Source organism: Podarcis bocagei, assembly GCF_964188305.1.
Source record: "Podarcis bocagei genome assembly, chromosome: 1".
Classification (NCBI taxonomy): Eukaryota; Metazoa; Chordata; class Lepidosauria; order Squamata; family Lacertidae; genus Podarcis; species Podarcis bocagei.
The window spans coordinates 128,998,818-129,014,926 of NC_138125.1; the positions used below are offsets into that span (position 1 = coordinate 128,998,818).

The 16,109-nt window shown below is 44.7% G+C and overlaps 1 protein-coding gene across 1 annotated transcript; it reads right to left on the bottom strand.

The window, feature by feature from the left end:
* Nucleotides 1–583: 583 nt before the first annotated feature.
* On the bottom strand, nucleotides 584–15,864 carry MAIP1 (matrix AAA peptidase interacting protein 1). The gene is made up of 5 exons (XM_081183515.1): nucleotides 15,463–15,864; nucleotides 4,782–4,853; nucleotides 4,013–4,139; nucleotides 1,616–1,766; nucleotides 584–822 (listed from the first exon to the last, which is right to left on the bottom strand). The coding sequence occupies exons 1-5, from the start codon at nucleotides 15,847–15,849 to the stop codon at nucleotides 744–746; spliced, it is 816 nt and encodes a 271-aa protein (XP_081039641.1). The 5' UTR covers nucleotides 15,850–15,864; the 3' UTR covers nucleotides 584–743.
* Nucleotides 15,865–16,109: the final 245 nt, after the last annotated feature.

Sequence of the window (16,109 nt, forward strand, 5' to 3'; positions counted from 1 at the left end):
ACCACAAGTTATTAAGCATCTTTTCTTTCACAGTGGAATGCTACAGGCCAGGCATGTCCCAAGTCCGTTTCGGGGGCTGGTCAGTTTAATCTGGCCCCTGTGGCAGTTTATTTCCTGGGGTAAAATCCCCCCAAAAACCTCAACCCCCCCAAAAAAACTCAACAACTTTTGTTGGCCCTCACGGTCCTTTACTTCATCAAATCTGGCCCTCTTTGAACAAAGTTTGGACACCACTGAGATAGGCTGTAAATTAGTTATAATGTTCCTAAAAAACAAAGATTTTTTCATAATGTATCCATTATGTAACTTTTACTTTCGGTGACACATAAAACAGGAAGTTTGGAACTCACTTCTCTCCTTTCCTTATTGTGCACCCCCCCACCCGAAGAAAAAACCATTTGGACAGATCATTGAGGGGTGGGGGGACAGGACATTCAGTTATGAACTGCCAGACGGTGCATCACTTTCTTTCAAATTTACATCAATATTTCTCAGCATAACCACTTAGCATGCTTCGTATTGAAAGTGACTTCGAATGACGCTTTCAACGGCGGGCAAAGAACACATCTGTGAAGTTTCCAAGTCTGCTGAAAAAGATTTTATTTTTATGCTTTGGAGCGAGACTGTGTTCCAGTAATCGAGAAGTACAAAAGCAGTCCACAAAAGATTGTGGCACACAAATCTTGAGATGTCTTCTGATATGCCAGAATATTAAGAACTGTCTATGAAAGTGTCCAGTCAATTCATTCTAATAGCTTTGGATGCTCAATCCGTGTAATTGTCCAGTCTGGTTTCACACCTTGTGTAAATTCTCTTCGAAATCTGGGGGGGGGGGGGAGAGAAAGCACAGAAATAAGAGACTGAAACATAAGCCAAGCAGTAAAACATTTCCAAATCCTTTATAAAGCTTTTAGTGTTGTAGCAAATTCAATACTGAACTGATGGATAAAGTATCATTTGGCAATGTAATAATAGGCTCAAACTTGGCTGCTTAATCCCAGTGGGTTGTTTTCAATGTAGAAATAAGGCAAATATTCCATCCGCACAAGGATATCTCCTTGCAAAAGGAAACATCTCCCTACTCTTTCCCCCCCTGTGCTCCTGATAATCTGTTTTGGGTTCCCCCCAACCCTCTGAAGCAGATTTTGGGATTGTGTGGGGTGCACAGAAAGTCCATTGGTTCTTCCACTCTCACAAATTTTTATTTAGCTGGATACTTCCCAATGGTACACTAAATGTTGCGACAATAAATCAATCAAATCTTAATGTTTCTGTATCAATACTTTAGGAGACCTGTTAAAACATTCTCTCTTTTGCAGGAGAAGTTTAATGCACCTATTCCTGGTCTCGACTTTTATTTGCCATTTATTCACATTTATGTATATTATTCACAATTAAAGTGCATAAATTCGATTATCTTCTTCATCCCCCACACCCACCTTACTGTTGCTCACATTTCAGGAGAGAAAATAGTCAACTAAGTGGCTTTCTCACAATGGCATGGGGTTTTTTTCAGGAAAGTAAACCCTGAACTAAAATGCACTGATTTGATGGTAGTTTCTTTATACACAGAGCACAATGCCGCCGCCACGTAGAAAACCAAGGATGTGCTTACTCATAATTTGCTGTTAAAAGACGCTTCGTTTCCTGTGAAGTTTCATCTCCAAACACGACCTGGAATATTTTGGTTCCATCTGGAGTCTCGTCAGGGAGGTCAGCACTTGTCAGATACCAGAAACGCATCAGGATGCTAACAAACTTTCTTCCTGTTTTCAAGATAAAAGGGGTATTAGAAGAAGAAATACTATTCTACAGCTTCAGACACGTGGATTGGTACAAAAAGGATGGAGCAGACAGATGCTCCATTTAAGAACAAACGCACACATACAGCCTAATCTGGAAGGCTAGTGGGTGGCGCTGTGGGTTAAACCACTGAGCCTAGGGCTTGCTGATCAGAAGGTCGGCGGTTCGAATCCCCCGCGACGGGGTGAGATCCTGTTGCTCGGTCCCCGCTCCTGCCAACCTAGCAGTTCGAAAGCACGTCAACGTGCAAGTAGATAAATAGGTACCGCTCTGGTGGGAAGGTAAACGGCGCTTCCGTGTGCTGCTCTGGTTCTCCAGAAGCGGCTTAGTCATGTGGCCACATGACCCGGAAGCTGTACGCCGGTTCCCTCGGCCAATAAAGCGAGATGAGCGCCGCAACCCCAGAGTCGGTCACGACTGGACCTAATGGTCAGAGGCCCCTTTACTTTTACCCATACTACAGCTTTCAAGGAGGTGAGGAAGGTGGTGGGATAAGCGACAGATTGTTGATGGAGAAAGGATGGTACTTCCACCCAGCCATTCAAAGGTTCTTGGCTGCATATCTGAACACAAAAAGCTACTGAATTCCTCCATCAAGTTTAGTGGCTCTTCAGTAACGACCCATTTTAAGAGTCCCTCGGCTTGATTATGAGTAGACCTCTAATTACAAGCAAGCTACTCTCTTGGGCATCTCATTGCCTCCCTGACAGGGCTACTGATTCTCATATATCCTCCAATTTGGCCCTCTTCTTCCTTCTCACCCCCCACAACATGGAACCTGGAACCTTACCATCTGGGATAACCCCTATATCTCTAAATGCTGCCATGCAAAGAGAGTCACGACAGAATCTTATGTATGCTTAAAGTTCTAAGCATGGGAGCTCATTGATCAAATCTGAATTGGACCAAACACTGGAATTACTGTTGTTCATTTATTATATGTTTTGTCCATCCTCCAATGAGTTCAAACAATTATGTTGCACTCAGGGAAGGCGACTGGTTCAAGCTCAGCCCTGTGAGCTTCCCAATTGAGCAGAAATTTGAACCTGGGTTTCCCCAGCCCTAGTTCGCACTCTAACCCAAGGCTGGGGACCCTTTCCTAGGCAGAAGGCCAGATGCTCATCTCACCATCCCTGCCACTACAAATTTGACAGGTTGCCCACCTGTCAATCACCTGACACCACTATGCTATCAGGTGATGCTGCCCTTTGAAGGCCCAATTGTCAGGACTGCAAAGGAGAGAGAAACAAACAGAGGTCTGAAGAGCAGCATGGGACTGTTCGCAAAAGGACTTTCAAACACCTCCATGCTGATCTTTGAACCAATGATTCAAAGCTAATGGGTAGTAGGAGCGCACCTTGCTCCAGCAAAAGGTTAACCGGGAGCTCACCTTAAGCTCCTCATTGCTCCTCTACAGTTCTGCACTCCCATGCTTTATTGTGCATAACAACATGTGTAGGGAGGATGGGCATGGCTTGCCCAAAATGGCTTTGCTGTCCAAAGTTCTTCACCCCTCCTATATAGGGTGCGGCAAGGATACACCAAGAGATGAACAATGTACAGGACCCTAGTGGCATAGAGCCAGTGTGGTGTAGTGGTTAAGAGTGGTAGACTCGTAATCTGGTGAACCGGGTTCGATTCCCCGCTCCTCCACATGCAGCTGCTGGGTGACCTTGGGCCAGTCACACTTCTCTGAAGTCTCTCAGCCCCACTCACCTCACAGAGTGTTTGTTGTGGGGGAGGAAGGGAAAGGAGAATGTTAGCCGCTTTGAGACTCCTTCGCGTAGTGATAAAGCGGGATACCAAATACAAACTCTTCTTAATATTATTAATGTTAGCATCAGATTGAAGAAAAGTACCGTATTTTTCGCTCTATAAGATGCACCAGACCACAAGACGCACCTAGTTTTTGGAGGAGGAAAACAAGAACAAAAATATTCTGAATCTCAGAAGCCAGAACAGCAAGAGGGATCGCTGTGCAGTGAAAGCAGCAATCCCTCTTGCTGTTCTGGCTTCTGGGATAGCTGTGCAGCCTGTATTCACTCCATAAGACGCACACACATTTCCCCTTACTTTTTAGGAGGGAAAAAGTGAGTCTTATAAAGCAAAAAATATGGTACTTTGAACAGTATCACAGAGAACGGATGATAAGTGTTTCCCAAAAGCGGCCAAAGGATTTAAAGTAAAGCATTCTGAACAGGTTGCATACCACTGTCGTCATAGTAAATGCCAACATCTCCTGCTGTTGTGTACATTATTTCATCCACGTCGGCAGCTAGGGCACTTCTGTGGCTTTCGGAGAGTGAAGAAAGCTTCTCCTTCAGCACCTGCAGCATCTGATTGAGAAGGGATGATTGTTAACATAGACGGCAGGATCTCCAAGGATGTGCTCTACAGGGAGCCGAGTTTGGGTACCAGGCACACTCCTTTTCACAAGGTGCTTAACTGAGAGATTTAGGTTTCACAACTTAGTCCCTACATAAAGGTTACAGTCTCTAACTTGGGAGCCTTTCCCCCCATGAGTGGCTGGTGGTGGAGATTGCTCACTGATGAGGGGAGAAGTACTCTGCATGTGTTCACAGATGGTCTTCCTAGTAGTACTACATCTTCCAGGAATGAGCCTTCCTACTGAAAGAGCTATGGACCTGTGACTTGGCTCATATGCCTCTTTTAAGAGATGGCAGTAGAACTGAGGGAGTTAAATTAGGGGGGGGACTGAAGAAAGAATGAAGAGAGGACGAAGTGGCAGTGAGTAGGTTATAAATTGCAGGACACAGAGGAGGAAGGATACATCCTGCTTTCTGTTCCCAGAAGCTCAGGTGCTAAACCCATTTTTTTGAGGTGTCAGTTGCTATTCCTGCTTAAGTAGATGAAGGTAAACACGACCCAAATAATATATTCTAGCCTTGGTCTACTACGTCAGCTTAAGGAACGATGGATATATCAGTTTTACCATAACAATGGAAATAAACATTTACCTCTTTTGATACAAGCTCCTCCAGTAGATCATATTTACACTGAGAAATTAGCCTTGAAACAAGAGCAAAAGCCTAGAAGACAGGACACACAAACAAATATCATTTTTTTACTCCGAAGTAAATTCACAGTATTCTCTCTGTGTATTAAGTACATATTATGTCTCACAAATCAATGTGCTCTTGTTGTGCAGCTATATTCCCAAGCAAAGCAACGGCAAACAGGGAGTGATAGTTATTTTATGCTCAGTTGCCTAGACTGCTTAATGGTGTCCTGTTTGTGCAACTTGAAAACGGACTCAAATGATGGATAGTGCCAGAGAAAATGAAGAAGGGCTCTCCTACGCAACCAAGAGGTGGTGCAGTAGAAAAAGGATCAATAGAGAAGAATTTCAAACAACTGGGAAATCAGTGTTAGGGATGCCACCTTTCTTTCTTGGCTGGATTGCTGTACCTTTTAACAGTATCCTGAAAACTAAGGAATGGCAGACTTCCGGGGGCGGCGCGAAACTGTAATGGCGGTCCTCTTCGAGCTCTGAAGAGGGGCTCCGCGGAAAAGGGTCGTTCGCTGCGGCATAGCGACGACCCATCAAGATAAACCACGGGTAGAGTGAGCCCGTGGCCGTGGGACTCGGCGGGCACCAGAAGCTGCTCCGAAAACACAGAAGGGACCCCGTAAGGAGACCCGGAGTGAAGGAGGGGTAGCGGTGCTGTGAGTTCATCGCTCTTTCCGCGGAAGTGAAGCCGCGCGGCTGTTACAGATGAGCGCTGATCCTTCTTCCTAAAATCAACACCAAACTGCAAGTAACATACCCGTGAGTAAAGGGGACTAAAATTTGGCAAAGAATTTCGTAAATTTGGCTGAAAGCGGGAGACGAAAAAAGGGAAGTCCGTCTTCCGACATTGCTGACAAGATCAAAGCAAAGCTTTAAAAAGCGGAAGCGCTTGAAACGGGACTTTGGGAAGCTTTAACTTCTTCGTGCTATTAAATCTGCTCTTTTTTCTGCTGAACTGAAGTTGGAAAGGGACTTTGATTATAAGAACGAGTAACGGGGGGTCTCCTCCTACCTCCCCCTCCCTTTGGGGTGATCTTTAAAGAGCCAGATCGTCGGGCTGCCGGAGAGAGAGACCGTGCTAAACTGCGGAAACAGTTGCAAACTTTGTAAAAACTTTGTTGGAGTATAATTGATACATTTGAGCAGGAAAGTTTGGATGTGATATTGTTGCAAGCACCCCCTGTGAAACTTTGTTGAACTTTAAAAGGTGCTTTGGGGAATTTTGAATCTTTGAAGGGACTGTTGGATATTGAACTTACTGAGTCAAAAAAAAAATTTGGAACTTTAAATGGCGGATTACTTCCTTCTTTGTCTTTGAAACTTGGTGGCACTCCCCCTACAGGGCTTTCGGATTATAAAATCCTGGGAACTGACTTTTGTTTTGAATTCCACTTTACCGGTTGTTTATAATTGAATTTGTCCTTCCCATGGAACAATAGACAATTTGACCTTGAACACTGACAGATGTGTAATGAGTGGTGCAGGGAGAACAAGAGCATCTAAAGCTAAGGAATCTAAAGAGGCCAAGGAGAAAGAAAAGGAAAGAAAACCAACACAGTTTGTACAAACAACACTGACCCAAGGACGCCGATCGTCGGTTCCAGCTGTACTGGTGACCCAAAGGGAACAAGGGGAAACAACTGAGAAGTCCACTGAGGAAGATATGGCAGCAGGTGGGTCAGATACACTATTTAAACAAATATTGGAGCAACTATCAAGTTTAAACCAGAAGGTGGACGACCAGTCTTTGAAGATAGATAAAGCAACTTCCTCGATTCAAAAATTGACTGATCAAGTTTCCCAGCACACGCAAGCCATAGAGAATTTGCAAGGAGCAACAGCGGAAAATCGGGAATTGGCTGGAGAAGCAATCCAGAAAGTGGGAGCTCTACAAAAAGAAGTGGAAGAAATAAAAGGAGAAGTTAAGCCCCTGCACAAACAGGTGGGTGAACAACAAGTTTATCTGTCAATGGTGGAACTGAAAAATCGCGAGAGTAACATCAAATTGAGAGGCATCCCGGAACTAGAGCAAGGAGATTTGATTGGATACTTAACACAAGAATTTTCGAAGTTCTGGGGTTTAAAGGAAGACACAGATTTTAAGATTGTCTCGGCATATAGACTGGGAAGAGTGGTAAAGAAAGATAGATCCAGAGACTGTTTGATAATTTTAAGATCAAAGGAAGAGAGGGATAAGATCCTAGGTCTTCATTTCAAAAAAGCAATTGAAATACAAGACAAAAGGGTGGAAATCTATAGAGATATTCCGAGACAGCTGTTGGATCTTAGAGCCACCTATTCAGAACTAGCAAAATTGCTGAGATACAACGCAATTCCCTATAGGTGGGAGTTTCCACAAGGACTATCCTTCACCTACAAAGAAAGGAAGGTTAAAATTAGAACACCTGAAGATAACCAAAAGTTCCTTCACGACCACGGAGAAGATCTCCAAAAAGGAGTGGATTGGCTTCCAGCTGTACCAGCACCAATATTGCTTGAAAGCGGGCCAACGCCTGCACCCTCGGGATCTGAGCAAAAGGAAGGCACCCCATCTTAAGAACGTTTAAAATAGAACAGGATGTCTCTGCAGCTACTTAGCTGGAACATAAATGGCGGGAATTCTCCGGAAAAAAGGAGGAGGATATTCCATATTTTGAAAAAAGAACAATTGGATATAATATGCCTTCAAGAAACACATGTGACTAGGCTCCACAGGAAAGTATTAATTAATAAAAGACTTGGCCAAGAATTTATCTCATCAGACAAAGTCAAAAAAAGAGGTGTTGTAATTTATGCAAAGGAGAACCTATCACCAAAATTCTTATTTAAAGATGATCATGGAAGAATTCTCGCAATTGAAATCCAAACACAAGGGGAAAAGATTTTGATATTAGGAGTTTATGCGCCAAATGATGGAAAATCAGAATTTTATAAGAAGCTGCATGAGACAATGATGGACTATTTGGACTATTCTAATATTATCGTGATGGGAGATATGAATGGGGTGGTGTCTACAAATATGGACAAATCCCAAAATCAAAATTTAACAACAGACGGCAGACTCCCTAAAACCTTTTTTGAAATGACAGACAATATGGACTTGATTGACATTTGGAGGACAAGGAACCCCTTGGGTAAAGAAGGAACCTTCTTTTCTGAGGCCCACTTGTCATGGACACGAATCGACCAAATTTGGATATCTAGAGGGCTGGCCCCGAAAACGAGAAAAGTGGAAATCTGCCCAAAAACCTGCTCCGACCATAATGCCTTAAAAATGGAATTGAGACTTTTCCCAACTGGATCCTTCAGATGGAGAATGAATGACACCTTGCTAAGAGATCAAGAGATCGTTAAGAAGGCCCAAAAAACGCTAAAGGACTATTTTGAAATAAATTTGAACACTACGGTGGAGAAAAGAATAATCTGGGACGCAAGCAAAGCTGTAATGAGAGGGTTTCTGATACAACAGAATACAATAAAGAAAAAATTTTGGAATGGAAAAAAGGAAAAAATTCTAGAGAAAATAAGTGAAGGAGAAAAAAAGCTGAGAACTAATCCGAAGTCAAAAGAGGTGCTAAGAGAGATCAAATTCCATCAAGCACAATATTCGAAATTGATTAATCAAGAGATTGAGTGGAAAATAAAACAAATGAAGCAGAGATCGTTTGAATCAGCAAATAAATGTGGAAAGTTGTTAGCTTGGCAATTGAAAAAAAGACAAAAGCTAAACACAGTCACAAACCTGGAGATTCAAGGAAAAATAGTTCAGAAACCAGAAGAAATAAGAAAGTGCTTCCACAGATACTTCAAGGAACTTTATGCACAGGGGCCTCAGAAAGAATCGGAAATAGACCAATTCTTGAGGACAAATGGACTATCTAAAATAAGTCAAGATAAAAGATCAATTCTCAACAGTAAAATAACTCAACAGGAAATTGAAGGTGCCATCCAAAATATGCAACTTGGCAAATCTCCAGGCCCAGATGGTCTCACCTCCAAATATTATAAGACTCTGAAGGATTGTTTGATACAACCGTTGTTGGAGGTTTGCAACCAGATTATGGAGGGGAGAAGGGCACCGGAAACGTGGAAAGAAGCATTCATCACATTGATTCCCAAGTCAGAGAAGGAAAAGACTCAGCTTAAGAACTACCGTCCCATCTCACTCCTGAATGTGGATTACAAAATATTTGCAGACATTTTAGCAAGTAGACTTAAAAACGTTTTAAACGAAGTAATTCACAAGGACCAAGCAGGCTTTCTCCCTGGTAGACACATGTCTGATAACACCAGGAATATTATTGATATATTGGAGCTGTTGCGAATTAGAAACACAAGGGCTGCTCTAATCTTTATTGATGCGGAGAAAGCATTTGACAACATTTCTTGGATGTTTATGAAGAAAAACCTGAAGGGGATGGGAGTGGGACGGGGGTTTGAAAATGGACTAGAAGCAATTTATTCAGAGCAAAAAGCCAAGTTGATAGTGAACAATGTGGTGTCGGATGAACTTCTAATTGAAAAAGGGACACGACAGGGGTGCCCTTTATCCCCTCTGCTATTTATTTCTGTTCTGGAGGTATTGCTGAATATGATTAGGGAGGACCAGTTGGTGCAAGGTATAGAGGTCGGAGCGAAACAATACAAACTGAAAGCCTTCGCAGATGACCTAGTCTTGACAGTACAGGAGCCAGTATCTAGCACAAAAAGAGTTTTGGAACTTATTTTGGAGTTTGGTCGGGTGGCGGGATTCAAGTTAAACAAACAAAAAACTAAGGTTTTGGTCAAAAATTTGACACCTACAGAGATAGAGGGGTATCAGAAAGAGACAGAGCTAAGTGTGGTTAAAAAAGTGAAATACCTGGGGGTATACTTGTCCACCAAAAATTTAAACCTTTTCAAAGATAATTATGAAAAATGTTGGTTGGAAATTAAAAAAGACTTGGATATCTGGTCAAGATTGAAACTTACCTTGTCAGGCCGAATCGCAGCTATAAAGATGTGTGTTTTACCAAAAATGCTATTTTTATTTCAAACCCTTCAGGTCGTGGACAGAATGGAATGTTTTGGAAAATGGCAGAAGGACATTTCTAAGTTTGTCTGGCAGGGCAAAAAGCCCCGAATAAAATTTAAAATACTAACCGACTCAAAAGAAAGAGGGGGGTTTGCCCTGCCGGACTTAAGGTTGTACTATGAAGCTGCAGCCTTCTGCTGGTTGAAGGATTGGTTCCTGTTGGAAAACACCGATGTCCTAGATCTGGAGGGGTTTGATAATGTGTATGGTTGGCATGCATACTTGTGGTATGACAAGGCGAAGGTTCATAAATTGTTCAAAAACCATATTGTCAGAAAATCAATTTTTGCCGTCTGGATGAAGTATAAGGATTTATTAGAAAACAAGACCCCGAGGTGGTTATCACCTGTGGAAGCCAAGATTTCTAAAAAAAAGCCCAATATGGAGGCCTATTGGCCAAAATATTGGGAACTGATTGAAAGAGTTGGAGACAATTGGAAGCTCCAAAGCCAGGACAAATTAAAAGGTAAGGTGCGAGATTGGTTACATTATGCTCAAATTCAAGAGGTATTCAAAATGGACAAAAAAGTGGGTTTCCAGTTGGAGAAATCGAAACTGGAGACGGAATTACTAGAACCAAAGACTAAGGTACTTTCGAGGATGTATGACTTGCTGCTTAAATGGAACACACAGGATGAGACAGTTAAATCTGCCATGATAAAATGGGCACAGGATGTAGGACACAACATTATGTCTGAGGACTGGGAAAGGTTATGGAACACCGGTATGAAATTCACGGCATGTAGTGCCTTGAAAGAGAACATTATGAAAATGGTATACCGGTGGTACATGACCCCAGTCAAGTTGGCTAAAATATACCATCTTTCTGATAATAAGTGTTGGAAATGCAAGGAGGCAGAAGGGACATTCTTTCACCTCTGGTGGACCTGCCCGAAAGTAAAGGCCTTTTGGGAAATGATACATAATGAGCTGAAAAAGGTATTCAGATATACCTTTTCTAAGAAACCAGAGGCCTTTCTTCTGGGCATGGTGGACCGGAAGGTGCCAAAGAAGGACAGAACCTTGTTTATGTATGCAACCACAGCAGCTAGGATTCTTATCGCAAAGTTCTGGAAGACACCAGATTTACCCACACTGGAGGACTGGCAGACGCAGCTGATGGACTACATGGAGTTGGCAGAAATGACCGGCAGAATTCGAGATCTGAGCGAAGAAACAATGGAGGAGGACTGGAAAAAATTTAAGGACTATTTGCAAAAACATTATAAGTTGTTTGAGTGTTAAGATTGTGCACGATTAAGAAACGTTATGCTTCTGCAATTTATTTTAAGTAAATGATAAAGTAAGTATTGATGGAAAAAAATGAGACAAACTAGAAACAAAATATTATGTTTATTAAGAGTGTTAAAATTAAATTACAAATTTTTGAAATTGGTAACATAATAAATACAAAGGTATAATAAGTTCGGAAATAAGATAATAAATTGCTGAATTGGTTAGAATGATGAACGCAATGCTGAGAGGATGCGAGGAGGTCCAAAAAGATGTCGAAAAAAATTTATAATGATCTTTTCTTTTTTCTATGCTTTTCTTTATATATATGGAAAATGTTTCTTGTATATTGTTGTCCAAACAAATTTGTTCATCTATGGAAAGAAACGCAATAAAAAATTTTTATAAAAAAAAAAAAAATGAAAACTAAGGAATGGCATAGTCACCACAGTCTTCATCACTAGACTTTTGGAGTAGTTGTGGTAGGGAGGCAGGGAAAGAGAGGTAGGATCCTGTTGGATCAGACCAAGGATTCATCTAATTCAACATCCATCACTGTTTTTCCTTGGCATCTAATACTCAAAGCAATACAGTCCATGTGCCCAGAGGGGCTATTTAGTTATCACTGGTACCCTCCATGGAGTTCACTTGTAAGAGACTTACACTTAACAACTTGCCACGTGTAAACAGGAATGAGTGGGTTGCTAGGTGGAAGTAGCACAGTTTTCTCATTAGTGGGCTGGACTGTTGCATCCTTCCTCCACCACTTTATTTGATATTTTGGTAAACCACTTTGTTCTTGTTTTTGCACAAATGAGCAGGGTATGAAATAAATAAATAACAACACTAGCTTGCTAAAATGCTTGCCACTTGGATTTTCATGCTAGGCGGGGGAGGGGGGATAGGCTACCTTTCCTCTGCAGACAGCATAGAAAAACAAGCTACTTCAGTAGTTGCTGGTTTTGAGAGAGGACAAGCCAGTAACCCCTGTGGGCTCGTTTGCAAGGTTACCTTTTTCTTCAAGAAGTCAGAGCTTGGGCAGCTTCACCCATTGAACTTCTGCCTTACCTCAATCAATAGAGCATGAGACACTTAATCACAGGGTTGTGGGTTCAAGCCCTGCATTGGGCAAAAGATTCCTGCATTTCAGGTGGTTGGACTAGATGACCCTCGTCGTCCCTTCAAACTCTAGAGTTTTGTACTTTTATGCTTTGCTGCGGTGAGGAGGCCCAATGGCATGGTAAGAGGACACTATACCATGTGTAAAAAAAGATAAAGGACCCATGGACAGTTAAGTCCAGTCAAAGTCGACAATGGGGTTGCAGTGCTCATCTTGCTTTTCAGGGCAAAGGAGCCAATGTTTGTCCACAGATTTCTTTCTGGATCACATGGCCAGGATGACTAAACCACTTCTGGCGCAACGGAACACCGTGACGGAAACCAGAGTGCACGGAAATGCCACTTACCTTTCTGCCGCAGTGGTACCTATTTATCTACTTGCACTGGCGTGCTTTCGAACTGCTAGGTTGGCAGAAGCTGGGACAGAGCAACAGGAGCTCACCCCATCGTGTGGATTCAAACTGCTGACCTTCCAATCGGCAAGCCCAAGAGACTCAGTGGTTTAGACCACAGAACCGCCAGTGTCCCTAGTGAACCATGAATGGTATAAATGTAGCATAAACACCAACAACTGGGAAACACTTGCCTGCGAGTGCTCCAATTATAGAATAGCCTCTACCAAAGATGTCATGGACTTTGAAGACGCTCGACCACAGGACGAAAGGGAGAAATGTGCTAAGAGGAAGGCAGGTTTGGCAATCCCTCACTATGATCAACTCTTATCCGGAAACCTATGTCCCCACTGTGGAATGACGTGTGGATCCAGAATTAGCCTCCGCAGTCACAGACTCACACCGTGTTCATGGAAGACAACCTTACTCGGCTACAAGTGATTGCCAAAGAAGAAGAAAGACAAGGTCGCCATAACCCAGGGTCGACTCAAGACATTTTGGCGCCTGAGGCGGATCCCAAAATGATGCCCCCTTCCTGCCAGAAAAGAAGGGGCAAGGGAAGATCTGCATCAGTGACAAGCAGGGCCAGATTTAGGTTTGATGAGGCCCTAAGCTACTGAAGGTAATGGGGCCCTTTATATATCCAGCTGTCCTTTGTCAACAACAAATTGTTGCTGTTTTTTGTGTTGAATATATGCTATATGGTAATTTAAGGACTTAACAGGTTATCTAAAACCATTTGAACAAAACAAATAGGAGCCTACACAACACACAACACTGTTGCTGTATGTAGGTTTTATTTTCTGTTTTTTATCTTATATTTTGGAAATGTACATCCAGTTTTTCCCCCTTTAATTATTTCGGAGACCCCCCAAGAGAGTGGGACGCAGGTGGCACGGGTGACGCTGTGGGTTAAACCACAGAGCCTAGGACTTGCCGATCAGAAGGTCAGCGGTTCAAATCCCCGCGACGGGGTCCTGCCAACCTAGCAGTTCGAAAGCACGTCAAAGTGCAAGTAGATAAATAGGTACCACTTCGGCGGGAAGGTAAACGGCGTTTCTGTGCGCTGCTCTGGTTTCGCCAGAAGCGGCTTAGTCATGCTGGCCACGTGACCCGGAAGCTGTACGCCGGCTCCCTCGGCCAATAAAGCGAGATGAGCGCCGCAACCCCAGAGTCAGTCACAACTGGACCTAATGGTCAGGGGTCCCTTTACCTTTACAGTGGTACCTTGGGTTAAGTACTTACCGTAAATTTCGCTCCAAAACACGCACTTTTTTGCTCCGAGAAAGTAAGGGAAAATGCCTGTGCGTGTTACGGAGCGAATGCACGGATCGGAGCCATGGCTGCCGTCAGTCAAGCAAAGCGGGAGCTGCTTACACGCTCTACGAGGCTCTCACTTTGCTTTCTTTAAAGCGACCTGGAGCCAGGAAGGAGGGAGGGAAGGAGAGCCATAGCAGCAAAGCCGGCAGCAGCCGCTTACACGGGAGGAGGGACAGACGCTAGCAAAGGTCTGCGCGCTCTCTAAACAGAGCAATGAGGCTGCAGAGAGACGGCAGGAAAGATAAAATTTAAGCAACCAGCAGCAAAATAAAACCAACCTCGAGCTCTGAGCCAGCGCAGTGAAAACCAGGAAGTAAAAAAAAAGGCTGGGGAGGGCATGAGGGAGAGCGGAAAACTTTGCAAATCCCCCGCGTCTCAGCTGATCGGCTGGGATGGAGCAGCTTGTTTTCAGGCAGGATAGATTTGAGCATTGTCTGGGTCCTAGTGCCCCTATCGCTTTTTTGTGCTCCATTCTATTGCTGCTGGTGGCTGCTTATCGTTCAGGCTGCAAGGAGAAGCGCTTTTACACAGCTAATGGCAAATCCCCTGCAATCCAAGTCCTCCTCACTTGCTCAAATCTATTCTGCCTCAAAACAAGGAGCGGAAGGAAAAGGCTGCAAACTGTTAAATGGAAAAAACCCAGGCACAGGGCAAATACCTTAAGTATACCTTTAAAGCAACAGTGCTCTTTCCCTCCCTCCTCCCCGCGGAAAAGCTCCTTGTCCCTTGAGTTCTTTTCCTTCCCTCCCCACTTAAAACGTGGTTACAAAGCACGGATCCACATGGATCCTCAGGATTTTTGCACTGGGTCACCCCAAATTCACCATCAGATCACATAGCATTTCCATGGCTGCAGCCTGCACCAAAAAACACACGCACCCACTGTTTCATGGGGCCGCAATGACGCAAAAACGTGGTTACAAAGCATGGATCCACATGGATCCTCAGGATTTTTGCATTGGGCTACCCCAAACTCACTGTCAGATCACATGTCTGTGGCCACAGCATGAACCATAAAAATGATACGTCCACTGTTTCATTTAGAATATTTTTTCCTTGTTTTCCTCCTCTAAAAACTACGTGCGTGTTATGGTCAGATGCGTGTTATAGAGCGAAAAATACGGTAATTCATTCTGGAGGTCCGTCCTGAAACTGTTCTTAACCTGAAGCACCACTTTAGCTAATGGGGCCTCCTGCTGCCGCTGCACAACTGGAGCACGATTTCTGTTCTTATCCTGAAGCAAGGTTCTTAACCTGAAGCACTATTTCTGGGTTAGCAGAGTGTAACCTGAAGCGTATGTAACCCGAGGTACCACTGTACTTAAGAGAGTGGAGCCCTAAGCTTTAGCTTCTTTAGCTTATACGTAAAATCCGGCCCTGGCAAGGGCCGATGGGGAGAAAGAGGGGGCAGGGGGCTCTGCTGCCCCGTGGATCCTGACCCCCTGAGGAGGCCCTCCTTCCCTCGCCTCCTGCCCAAAGCCCCTCCTCACCTGCGTGGCCCCTTCCGTGAACTCGTGGACGCTGAACTCCTGGTCGAAGTAGGCGCGGACGAGGAAGAAGTAGAGGCGGGTGCGGAGCCACATGAGCGGGTTGGGCACCCCGACCACCACCACGCCGGGCTTCCGCCGCCCGCCGGGCTCGGGGCCGCCGCTGCAGGGGCGCGCGGGGGCAACGGGCAAGCGGGGCGGCGCAAGGGCGGCCCTGCGGGGAGAGGGAGGCCGCGGGAACCCGGCCCGGCCGGGCTTGGCCTGGTCCGCCGCCGGGAGCAGGAAGTACCGGCGCGGGTGGGCCGCGGGGACCCGCAGGGCCCACGGGCAGCGGCTGCGGGAGGCGCCCACGGGCAGCGCCATCGCTCCCCGCCTCAGCCCTCCCGTCATCCCGCGGGAGTCCGGCCGCGAAAGGGGTCCGGGCGGAACGAGAGAGCGCCGGGAGGAAGGTTCCGGGCGCCGCTCCTTCAGCGCCTTAGGGCCGAGCCACAGAAGCGTCGGAAGGGACCATCTCACCCCCAAACCCTCGCAACGCAGGGATATTTTAGCCCAAACTTGGGTCACCTGCTGTTTTCGGACTACAATCCCCGAGCAGTGGTCTTGCTCGCTAGGGATGATGGGAGTTGTAGTCCAAAAAATCAGCTGCTCGC

Excerpts from the sequence above, each read along its gene's own strand:
- MAIP1 (XM_081183515.1), bottom strand. The coding sequence starts at position 15,849 with ATGACGGGAGGGCTGAGGCGGGGAGCGATGGCGCTGCCCGTGGGCGCC. Across the intron at positions 4,854-15,462 it reads TCACGGAAGGGGCCACGCAG|GCTTTTGCTCTTGTTTCAAG; the intron begins GTGAGGAGGGGC and ends CCTGTCTTCTAG. Across the intron at positions 823-1,615 it reads CTTTTAACAGCAAATTATGA|ATTTCGAAGAGAATTTACAC; the intron begins GTAAGCACATCC and ends CCCCCCCCCCAG.